This window comes from Pleurodeles waltl, chromosome 4_2 (assembly GCF_031143425.1).
Source record: "Pleurodeles waltl isolate 20211129_DDA chromosome 4_2, aPleWal1.hap1.20221129, whole genome shotgun sequence".
Taxonomy (NCBI): Eukaryota; Metazoa; Chordata; class Amphibia; order Caudata; family Salamandridae; genus Pleurodeles; species Pleurodeles waltl.
In genome coordinates, this window is record NC_090443.1 from 606,893,550 (window position 1) to 606,906,291 (window position 12,742).

The 12,742-nt window shown below is 40.6% G+C and overlaps 1 protein-coding gene across 7 annotated transcripts in view; it reads left to right on the forward strand.

Moving 5' to 3' along the window:
- Window positions 1-12,742, forward strand: part of LOC138293127 (putative ferric-chelate reductase 1) — a 264,364-nt gene that overhangs the window by 108,887 nt on the left and 142,735 nt on the right. For all 7 annotated transcript variants that reach the window (XM_069232154.1, XM_069232158.1, XM_069232153.1 and 4 more), the window contains 3 exons: window positions 1,999-2,067; window positions 6,174-6,362; window positions 8,848-8,949. In XM_069232154.1, coding sequence (XP_069088255.1) covers window positions 1,999-2,067; window positions 6,174-6,362; window positions 8,848-8,949 — 360 coding nt within the window. The remainder of the gene's footprint in view (window positions 1-1,998; window positions 2,068-6,173; window positions 6,363-8,847; window positions 8,950-12,742) is intronic.

Sequence of the window (12,742 nt, forward strand, 5' to 3'; positions counted from 1 at the left end):
ACACATCAGGCCGCTGTGTACTTTAACCTAGATATATTTTATTCGGCTTTGCATTGTTATTTTTACAATACCCAGTTTTACGGTCTTGTTTTATTTTCATCTAGCTAACTGTTTTTGCTTAATTCAGCACTGTGTTCTCAAACAAGACATTCTTGATCACTCTGTGCTTCAGTCAAGGCTACAGTTTGGTACATTGCTGGTGAACGTGGTAGAAGTTTAGTCTCCAACATTCGTAGAAAATACACATCCTTACGTAGGGACATTTTCTTAGAACATCAGCTGTGTTATTATAAAAACACTTCCTAGTCCCATTACACGTTAAGAGGGAGATTCCAGCCAGGGAACCACAACTGTATGCTGATTTCTGAATGCTTCGCTACAGATGCTAACGCAGGCTACAGGCCTTTGCTCAGGTATGAGGGTTGATGTCCTCCCAGTGGAACATGAAAGGCAGAATTAGAGCTTAACATGCTGTGCTCAGATTATGATTTAGGAGATAACCCATCGATCATAGTGACAATATGATAGCGTTATTCTTATGCATCACTCTTCTCATCACCATTTTAATACTGTCATGTTGTGTTGTCCTGGTTATTGCAGCTCACGCTTTGCTATCTAAGATGCAGTTGTTTTATTAAACCAATCATTGAAACATATACTGCTTTTCTCTGTCATTTATATATGAGACTGTATTGTGAATGGGAGAACCAGGAGTAACCTGAGTGACCACGACTTCCCTGAGAAGCCTAATCTGTCATGCGTTCGGCTGCCCAATCATCCCTATCTTCTGGTAGAGATGAGGCACTGCTAGTTAGCCGGAGCAAAACCCAGATTTAGAGTGACAGGTGTCATCCACTGTGGGTCAGACTCAGTCTCCCACATCATGGACGATCTTGCTGCTCAAAATCCAGTAGTCTCATTAGAATAATGAGAGTCTACATGACAGGTGTATTGCGGGGGAAATGACATAGACCTTGGACAAGTAGAGACACTTAAGATAGAAAAACAGGAAGTAGTTATATTGATATATATAGGCAGGTAGAGAGAGATAAAAGTAAATGAAAAAAGGGCAAGGTAGAAGAGATAAATTTAAATAAGTGTCAGGTTCTGGTGGCCAACCAATTTAAATAGTGATTACTGATTCTATCTGATACCTTATCAGTGCTCTTCAAAATCCAATATAAGAGAGGAATGAAGGGGCTACGTGTTGTGTCTAGCACAAAAACGTTGCCTTGGAACCACCTCCAGAAAGGCTTCTCAGTTAACATGAGATCAATACAGAGGAGATACGTGCACACAAAGTAAGTACAAAGTATATGCAAAGTATGTGAAGCAGTACTTTTGTGACACTATTTTATACTTATAAATGCCTTTGTGAATCGGCCCCACAGTTTTGAATACAGATGTATGTGTATGAGAAATGAAGTCACCGAGCTGAAACATTAATTCAGGATTAGCTTTAAGGTTATGGGGCCAATTCACAAAGGTTTTTAAGAGTAATTAAAGTGGTTTTGCAGAAGTACTGCTTCATATACTAGTAAATGCCTTAATGAAATGGCCCAATGCTATGCAGTTCCTTTCAGACTTCTAATCCAGTCAAAACCCATTTCTCAAATGCCTCAGCTTTCAGTCAGACACTCTGTAGCTTCTCGCTGACCCTAGAATGTTCCCCTGAGTAAAAGCACCCACTGAAATCCCAAGACAAACCCCAGTCCAAAACGACACACCTTTAGCATCTAAATCAAGAACATGATCTGAATGCACACATGGTCCTGCTGCAACCCCGTTTTACTCGGCCGAGCAGGTTCATAATACAGATAGTCATGTGTTCCAGGTGCTAATAAAATATAAAGACGGTGTCACCAAAAGTTTTACGTGCTGTGATCAAATGGGATGAATTATAGATAATGCACACAGTAGTGGCTACTGTTATAAAACGATCACTCATTATACGGAGATGTTATATACCTAACATTAACTCTTGTGTTCTGTTGGTAGACCGCGTCTGTGAGTGCCACTACAGCCGAAAGTACAACGTCTCCTACTGAAAACCAGACTGCTCAAGTGGTGAGTGTCTTCTTAGTTCTATATTTCTTCTCATTCACAACATCGAAGAGCATACCTTTGTCGCTTAGGCCCATATGTAAGGGCTCATGTAGGACCTATTCCTGCCCCAAAAGTCTTTCTGTTTCAAATTATTAGCTGGGGTTGAACAAGTATTTTTATGGTATTTTTCATTAAACCTACTAGATTGATTTGATGACATCCACCTGCCTGTTCAAGGGAAAAGGGTATCCATAGTAGAAGGCACAAAGACATCATTGCAAGAGATTTCACAATAGCTGACAGTGCCTCCCCCCCTTATAGCACACATCACTACATCCTTCATTTTCTATACATGGTTTTGGAATAACAAGTCTTACATTTGACGTATCAGTTTTTTTACTTCTGTTTGACAAGTCATATAAATGGCCAAAAAGTAGACGAATGACTTACTGTAGCTCACAATGCGTCCCGACTCGCTATAAAAAATAATGACTAATACCTGTGGCCTAAATATTGTTTGGCAAAATATTGTGTGATAAATATAATTTAGCAAACTATCATATCATTGGAGATAATAAATATGTCATTAGAGCCTGCTACCAAGAGGTATAGTGGTTGTTAAATGCTGAGGATGAGTTACAGCTCGGGCCTTATGATAAGGGTGAGAGCCCTTAACAACTGTTAAAGCCTGAGGCAGAATGGCTATAATAGTATTCGAACATTCCACCCACCGAGGGCAGAGTGTTCTCTGTTAAAAGAGAGAAATAGAAAAACATTGGAATGTTGGCTAAAAAATGTCTGTAGCAGCCATTATTGCTCATGAGCCATCTCATTGTCTTCAAAGGAGCTCTGAACATTCGAATATACTAACAGAAATGTACGCCTATTGGAGCCATATTTGTGTCAATGATACTTAGACCACAGTATATTTTGTCAGAAGATATTTTTGCTATCCATAATCTGATATACAAACTAAAAATCAAAGACAGTCATGCACCTTCCTATGGCATATTTCTATGTTAACTACAGAAGGTGAAAATAAGCATACTTTGAAATGACGTCGGTTGTAAAGACGCCAGGCATAACTATAGCTTTCTTAAGGTGGGACATTGCATAATCTGTAGTCCTTCTGTGTCCCAGGCAAGACCAAATTCAACTGAAACTCCCAAGAGTATGTAGTGTCGATGTATATACTAGCCATAACACATTGCACTTAGTAAAGATGTGCATCTTTCATGGGTATAAAAATCCACACAAAAGCAAGAACTAGCCCAGTGCCTAAAATGAAAACTAAATGTGCACACAAAAACACAGATACACATTTCATAATCAAGAGCTACTATCCATAAAACACTATGCAGTGATATATGCGACACATTGTTCCTACAAACGAACACATAATGGCTTAATCTGATCATTCACCCAGCACTGTCCCAATATGCAACTAACTGGCTACTAGAAACACCCACCAGCAGATGCTGCCACTAGCCACCTAAAATACCTATAATCTGCCAGGCAATGGGCACACATGCTGAATGGGAAGATGCTTAAGCTACATTTGTACAGCCTTCGGACTTCACCCTGCAAAACCACAACCCTTTACATCTGACATCCACCACTCCCAATTCTATACTGTACAGGTCACATCTCTACAAACTTGCTCAAACTCTGGTCTGTGATACCACTTAAAAAGTTATCTACGTAATGCCAGTTCTAATGTCAAATGAGCATTTTGCACAGTGACAGACTGGTCAATACGGCAATCAGGCAGTTCCTGAAGGCTGGTCAAATGGGAGTTGTTGTGGGCTGTTTTCGTGAGGTTTTTAGGCCTTTATTATGGCCTGGTGGGCCATTGGTTATTGTTGATTTACCTAAGATTACAACTAACATTGCCTGTCGCAAGCCCAAGTATATGTAGTTTCCCATACCTTCCAAAACCCTTATGAATGTGTCTTTACAAGTTCAAAACTGCTGTATTTGCAAATGTGACCCACTCTTTTTAGCTACCTGATTTACTAAAGGGGTCACTTTTACTTTGGTACCCAGGCCTATATTTTGTCCTTTTTCGACCCTGATTGTGCACTATGTAAGTACCAAATGAAAACAAGTATGGATGTTGGAAGAGACAGTAAAACTGTTTCATATGCTGTTTCAAGCTCCCCGTCCATCAGGGCGTAGCTTTTTTATTGAGTAGCAGTTCTAGTACACAGGAACCTATGGAAAACAGACCATCTAAATGGGTTCCTTGCCCAGGATTTCAGGATGTCAGAAAGGAGTTTCTCCCCTATAGCTTACAGTTCCCTACAAGTCACGAAACACAAGTCAGCTGGTTCATACAAATTTGTATAAACTGAATTATCACTCCAGTTTGGTCACAGCCAAATGTAATGCCATCATTAATGCCTTGGATCTTAGCAATAAAGAATGGCTGACTTATCAGACAGAACCTGTGATTATGAAATTGTTTATTCAAAAGCATTAGTTCTTCAAAGTACCTTGACAGCTGAGAAAATGTAATTATGTTAGGTGCTGAAGACAGTTGATTATGTGGTACACTGTCAACATAGTTAGCAAGGTTAGATGAAATATGTAGAAACAAGGTTCTGAAAACAATGAAATTGTATTCAAGGACACAAGGCAAAAATCTGTATCAAAAGCAGGATTACAAATAAACTACTGGCTAATGGATTTTAGGGCTCAATACTTTTAATTGACAACGAAAGCTATTAAGGTCACTAGGTGGTAGCCAATGTCTGGAAATTAGGTAAGTTTCTTTATGGGGGGACAATCGTTAGACGTGACCTCGCCTCATTAACCACAGAAGTTGATTCTACAGAAGAATGTTATTTCAAAGTATCTCATTTCAATTCTTGAAGCTAGAACTTTCTTCTGAGAGCTCCTAATTGAGCCCAAAAACATTGTAGAGCTTTGGCAGTCAGAGTCATCCTAATTTACAGCATAGATTGTACAAATGATGCCAAAGGTGGCGAAATTGCAAAATGCTTGGATTGTTTCAGTATTGGCCATAGTCAGATTGTGCTGGTAAGCTTCAGGTATGATTCCCATGTTTAAGACATAGTACAACAAAGACTAGAGACAGAAGATCAATGTGAGTGTCATGGTAACTGGGAGTTAGAAAGGAAGTCTGAGTGTCATGGATGGTGATGAAGATGAACCTGTTTGAGGTGTTGTTAGATGTTCTCTTGTGCTTGTAGGTAAATGACAAGGAATACAGTGATTTGACAAGGGTTTGGGATACAGCTCCCAAGTCAGTCATGCCAAACCTGTCTGTTAAAAGGGACAATCCCCATCGCCCCAATATTAGTTACCGAGTAAACATTGTGGCCAACAGAGGTCATGTGACCCAGTCCCTGGGCTAATCAGGAGAACGCCTGCCATTTCCTTCCATTTCTGCCCCTTGAAAAATCCATTCACAGTTACCAGGACCGCAGCGCGCCCCAGAGAATACAGTAGCTTGACAGGGTAATGTGACCCCACAAATCAGCCTAGGCAGAAGTCTTAACGTATTCTGATCAGCCTATTTCTTCTGATAGCCCAGGCAAACTCACCCAGATAGCCTCTACTAAGGAGCAGATGATGAAAATAATGTTTCCTGTTTGTTTCCACAAATACCCAAGGGTGGGGATCCATTCATCTCACCCCTTGCACAGCCTGGCTCATGAGCATACTTACCAACTTTTTAGCCTGGATGCGCCATAGCAGTTCAAGGTGCACTATTCCTTTTCATGTGGGCTAAATCTGAGTAGCACAAAGTTTGTCTCTGTCTCGAAAGGTGCAGATAAGCTAAAGCCGTGAAACTGAAAGCAGCTCACTGTCATTATGAGTGGCTGAGATTGATCCTTACATTCAGTATATCATCATTTTGTGCTGCCAAAGACCTACATCGGAGAGCAGGGCATGTAGGTGAAGGGTGTCTTCGTACAAAATTGAGGTAAATGCCACGCAGGGCGAGATATGGTTCAAAAGCATCCTTGTGTCTATCCAGTCTTAGCAAGTCATGGCAAAAATCTGAGAAATCAGTTTCTGATTGATATAAATTGTGAGATTTGATGGTCATCAGTCACCAACTGAGAGCTAACATGTTTATATATTTATTCTGGTTTCAGATTTCTGTTGACCTTTGTGGGAAACAGAAAACTTGTTTCAGCAATCCTACAGGCTGTGATCCCAGTACAAGTGCAACTTGCATTTTCATGTCCATCACTCCAGCAAGCGGAGGTGGATTTGCATTTGAAATGAGCGGCTCGCCTGGTGGTGAATATGTTGCCGTTGGGTTCTCTGATGATACATTAATGGTGAGCAGTTGGAATGTACATTATTTATGCTTTTGGGGAATGTAATTTTCAAAGACAGATGTTTTGAAGATGTTCTAGTTGAAGTAACACAAATACCTATCAGTCCAGAAAACAAATTATCGGCAATGCCAAAAAGACTTGCTTTTACTGCCTAGAACATTAGAGTAGTGATAGTTAACTGCAAGACCACTATGAATGTGGTTAAACATCATGAAAACTCAGAAGGTAATGCAACAAACGAAATGCACGTTTATTATTTACAGGTCTTCTAAATGGTAACGTTATAGTGTGTAGGGCTAGATTAAATATTACCTTGTATTAGTTTTTGCTCTGTAGGGATTCTCTTAGTTTAATTGGTGTCTCTTCACAGCGCAGCTGTCAGCAGGCCTTACTGCAATGTGAGCACTAGAAAAATACCTTTAAGAAGTACTATTGAGCAACATGCACTGTGAAAATGCCAATGCACTGCAATGAATGTGAATTATTCTTCCTGTTGATTTCCAAGCTACTAACCTTTCATGAACTACTTAAGTTCTTTAACCACTTGTGCCAGGTGAGCCTCGCTCAATGCATTTGTGTCCATCATCAAAGTGGGTGTTTTCACCATCCCAGCACTCAGGCAGATGCACCAGTCAATGCACCCATTGCATTTAGTGCCTGCAGCCCCCCTGCAGGTCATTAATTCAGTCCTCGAGATTGTGACTTGGGATATGAACACCTAACCGTGGCAACACCTAACCATGGAAATATTCCTTCATCATTAAAATAAGTAATTTGATTGTTGTGTTTATAACTTTGGTCTATATGCTCTTGTAACTGTCATAAAGTTAAACGCTGATAGGGAAGGTAATTTTTAAGAGTGTACTAAAGAGTGGTCTGAGAGTCCCATTTTTATACATGGTGCCCTTTATGAAGTGTAATTAGGTAACCCAATGTTATGGTATGGGAGCGGTAGGCCTCACAGTAGCGAAAAATGAATTTAGGAGTTTTTCACTACTAGGCCCTGTGATACTCAAAAGTGCATGTCTAGCTTTTTAAATATGCTACACCCTGTCGTATGGGCTATTTAGGACCTGCTTTGAGGTGATATGTGTGTGTTAGAAAAGGAGGTTTAGGTCTGGCAAAAGGTTTATTTTGCAGGACGAAATAGAAGTTTAACCGTACATACACAGGCTGCAATGAGAGGCCGGAGACATTTTTTAAAGGACTACTTAAGTTTGCAGCACTCTAAGTGCTGCAGGCCCACTAGTGTCATTTAATTTAGGGTCATTGGGTACCTATAATACCACTTTACTAGGGACTTATAAGTATATTACCTGTGCCAATTGGGTGAAAGCCAATTTTAGCATAAGTAAGGGAGAGAACACAAGTAATTTAGCACTGGTTTGCAGTGGTAAAGTGTGCAGAGTCCTAAGGCCAACAAAAATGAGTTCAGCAAAACAGGAGAGGTGAAGGCAAAATGTTTGGTGGCTGCCACCCGAGGATGTCAGGTCTAATAATGAGTAATTAAGTTCTGTTTAAATGTAACGTGTGCGGGAATTTCACTTTAGCTTCATAGCCATAGCAGGTTCAGTTATAATAGTTCAACAAGATTAAACAAGGTGATATCATGCTGGGTTTCCATTGTTTCCTAGTCTCTGCACTTAATTGTCATCTGATATAACGGGGGATGAAGGTTATGCTAAATTCAGAGAAAATAGGGACACCAAATTGTTCTGCAAGGCATATGATTGGTGTAAGATCTCACATAATATAGGTATAGTTCTGTTAATTTAGCTGTTTTGTTCAAACAAATTACCATGGCATCTTTCACCACGTCTGCACTAGTTGGATTCAATTATCTATGCTCCTAGACTTATCAATCAGTCAGGATTTGTAGAGCACACTTATCACCTGTAACAGTATCCAGGTGTTGGGATTGGCTGATCGGGCGTCAGTCGAAGAGCCAGGTCTTGAGTCCCCTTCTGAATTCCTGGATGGAGGAGGATGTCCTGAGGAGGATGGGGAGGCTCTTCCAGGATTTTGCGGTAATGTAGGAGAAGGAACAACTTCTGCTGTTGCTGCAGCAGATGTGGTCGGTGTGAGCCAGGGAGAGAGGCAGAGAATAGGGGTCAGGAGGGACGGTGGAAGCATAGGAGGTGGTTAAGGTATTCTGGTCTGTGGTTGTGAAGGGCTTAATCGGTGTGCGTCAACAGCTTGAATTGGCATAATTTGTTTACAGGAAGTCAGTGGAGATTCCTCAGGGAGGAGGTGATGTGAGTCCATCTTGAGAGGTTCAGGATGAGTGTGCCTGCTGAGCTCTGTTTGATTTGAAGTCTTGTTGTGAGATGTACTATTAGTCCATGGTACAGAGCAGTCATAGTCGAGGCAGCTGGTGATGAGGGCTTGCAAGGTGGTTCATCTGGTGGAGATTGGGAGCCACTTGAAAATCTTTACATAAACTAGCGTGGTTATATGACATAATGAGGAGTATTTTGTCTTTCAGGGTAATGATGACATTTATGGCTGTGTCTTGACTCCATCTCTGAACATTGACATTCAGCATGTCGTTTCAAGTGGGAGATCACTCTCTGAGAACCTGCCCTTGGTAAAGTAATCTTCTGTACACGCTTACATGCATTGCTGCTTTAAGTTTGCATACTTAGTTGAATCATATGCGTTTTGAAATGTTTATAAAGCTTTAAACATGCCAAGAATTCCTTTGACAGAAACAGCATCTTAGACTGACACTCTGTCAACCTAATTTTCATTCTTTGTCTTCGTTTATAGCTTGAACTGTTTTTGTAACTGTGGTTGAGTGCAGTGTACCAGTGTCGATCTTGTGTGTTCAGGTTTTAATACTGTTGTTCATTAATTTCAACAACAATACATCTTTCCTAAGTGTAAAATAAATTAAAAGGAAACTAGAGCTGAGTTTTGATTAGTTGATTGGAGGAGCTCTCTGTTACTGACCAATCTTTTTTTGCACACTTCAAAGGTTGTTCCTACAATTCTTTAAAGGCAGAGATCGTAATATTCGCACACACATCTGTCTGAGGACACACTGACATCTTTTGCAGATGCTAAATATAGAAGGGGTTTTCTCGCCCTGCTTCTTGCAAGTGGTTGGGTGGCTCTAGGCAACAAATAAAGTTTAAAATTGTGATGCTTGAGTTAGTTTGGGGGATAGAGTACTCCACCAGAAATAAGCTGAAGTACCCTGACAAGCTAAACTTGCAATACTCCCGCTCTATTTAGAGTTTGGGGAACTGCCAATGTTTCTGAAGAAGGGCCTACCTTGGCTCTACTGATGAAACCTTTGACTGACAGCCCTACCGACATTGACATCCATTGATCATCAGTCAATGGATGTCAGTCAATCTAATCTATTTAGGGTGGATGTTCTGATATCATGTTTTCTGCTTTGGGACTGAGCCAAAACCTAGCTGTTCTGAACAATAAATAAGATTAACAGTCCTCACACTGGGGATAGAAACTCCCAGCATGTTGAGGCCATAATTGTTTCTTTTTTCAAGAACAAACTTCCACTTTGGGAACCTTTTTTTCAAAAAACAAAAAAACATTAGCTGAGTGGGCACAATGAACATGCTACCCCAATGCAAAGAAAGTTTTGGTGCTTTCAGCGGAGCACCATGAAGGCAGCTCTGTTGAAGGTGCAGAGATCTCCACCTCCTGAGGTATCGCTAAATAAGTTGTGCTGCACTCCAACAGTACAAAAAGAACAGATGATGGATGGAATGCTGAGCATAGTCGAACATTGCCTAAATCCATTGTTTTTTCGTTTGCCACGCCCTTCCAGTTTGGACCCAGCCATATGCAATTCAGTCTTCACCCTGTTTCCCATGGAAGCAGTCCAGCTCAAACTGCCAGGCAAGGTCCTCCCTGGATCGAAAAACAAGCATCCTGGGACCAGTTTCTGGGTATTACCCCTCATCAGCGAAGCTAGCTTGAATTCGGCGGCATAGCACGACAAGCAAAAAACAATGGATTTAGGTCCAGTTCTGTGAATGGGGTGAATGTTTGTCATCATTCTATCAATCATCTGTTCTTTTTGCATTTGTTGCCCTAAGTGGCTAAGCTTTCATCAAGATGGTTGAAAAAGTAATTAGCACCCCTGACCGTTCTCTGTCTCTGTAATTCTGCTGCACAGATCCAACATGAAGCGAGTTTCATAGCTAGGAGTGAAAGACTGAATCTTCCCATCAGTGACTTAAAAGGCTCTTTGAAAAGGAAGTTTCCTAAGAAGAAGAAGGGCACCTAAAGTTACATGTTCTGCATTTGAGGGGAAGCTCAGTATTAGAGGAGATGCAGGTGTGGTTTTTGTGATGCTCAGTATTTCCTGATTGATCGTAGAGCTACCGATTATTGGCTGGGCTACCAGAGTCTGTGCTATTTAAGGTGAATGAGAAGTCACACTAGTAGCCCCTTTTGTGTCCATGTATTTTGTTCTCTTGCCATTCGCCCTTCCCCATTTTTAATCTTCTTGTAAATTGATTGAATCTTTATATGACGCAACTCTCTTTAAAGCGGTTCCTGTAGGAAGAGCTTAGAGAGAACAGAATGTCTATCTTTTTTTCTAACTGAAGAATTACATAACCTTGAGAGAGATGTCTCTTTAGAAAAGAATGATTGGTGAGGGAGGCTGATCTCAAGTATCTCCAAAAAGGGTGATGTAGGACACATTTCCTTACCAAGGAGTTACAAGAAACATAGAGAGCCATTATCTGTTAAATGGCAATTTGTAAATGTGTCTCTAAGCACTCTGAGGACTCGTATTCACCAACTTCTAACCAAAAGTAATAGAATTTGTATAGAAACAAATATGGCATTCTTTAAAATGCAAGAAAGCAAGGACTGTAATGGACATTTTGCATGAACCAAAACACTAGGTGGTGTCATTGTTTTTTATATTTTCTGTACGAAGACAATAAGTAGGTTGAAAGACTACAACTTAATGTTATTACTTCTTCGCAGATCATTCAGTGATTTTTAAAAATGTAATATATCTTTTAATTCATTGTATATGATATTGTTAAGCCTGTATACAGAATGACACACACTGCCATATTATAGAATATCCTTTAGATTAAATCAGATATCAAAACAGCTTTTTCCATTTGATGTATCTTTTAATTAAAATAGGTAGGAATGATACTCACTGAAAAAACAATCTACAAAAAGGTATCCCAACATGCACCAAACAAGGACACAGATTTATCATTCTTTGACGCAGCACAAAGGAGCAATTCACCTTGCTGCGCCACACTGCCTGAAAAAGAGTGGGCAGGCATGTGCCGTATTTACCATTTTATGGTGCATTCCTGTCGTTTCTTAGCACTGGCTGCCTAGCACCACTGCAGGCACCCTTGCGTCATGTTGCAAAGGTGCCTGCTTTGCAGGCAGGATTGTTTTGTGCAGGAAGGGACACTCTCCTGCACAAAACCTTTCCTGAGAGGCACTGTCCTTTTTCTGTGTGTGTTGCAGAATGCAGCACACGTAGAAAGAGGAAAAAAAGAGAAGAAATAAAGATATATCTCCTTACAATTTACCTGCGAAGGCATAACATTTTGATGCATTCCAAGGACTACCACCGATGGTATATCCAGGAATGCGCCAAAATCCATGGGTGGATGCATATGAAATACCCATGCTCCACCTATGGAATGCCTTCCTGCCACAGAGTAACAGAAGGTAGCGATTTATTCTGCCTTGCGTTACTCTAGATGTTCTTGCATGCCTTGATAAATCTCACTTAGGTTTTGCATCGCCCTTGCACCCCCGTGTGTGGTGCAAGGGCGATTCAGAACCTTGATAAATATGGACCATGGTGCTCTAGACCTTTCTGAGATTAGAACCTTTAATGTGCCTCATTTCTCCCTAGATCAATTCACCTACTCAGGATTCTGATTATACATTTGTTAGAACACACAATAGTTCTGATTATTTATGGCTGACACAATTCGCCTGTATATAAACATTACAATCACTGACACACAGTGTTGTAATAATGCTTTGCTTTTTTCTTTGTTGCAGACTATTCACATGAGTACACTTGGTAAAATAATATAGTCACAGCATGTCAAAATTCCCCCAAAATGTAATCACTTAAGATGTGGCAATCAGTGTCAAAATTCCCCCAAAATATAATCACTTAAGATGTGGCAATCGGTTCATTCTCCTGATATCTGTCTGAAGTGTGTAGTAGTGTCCACAAACCAGCTTGCTCCCAGGTGCAACCGAAAGAGGTGTTAAATCCATGTTTGCCAATGAGCCCCACAATCGGTTCACGTGATGGACGAGTTGTGACACATGATTAGCCTAGTGTGACATCACCTACAGCTGAACCGTCAGGCGCTGTCTTGAAATGTGCTCAAATTTTC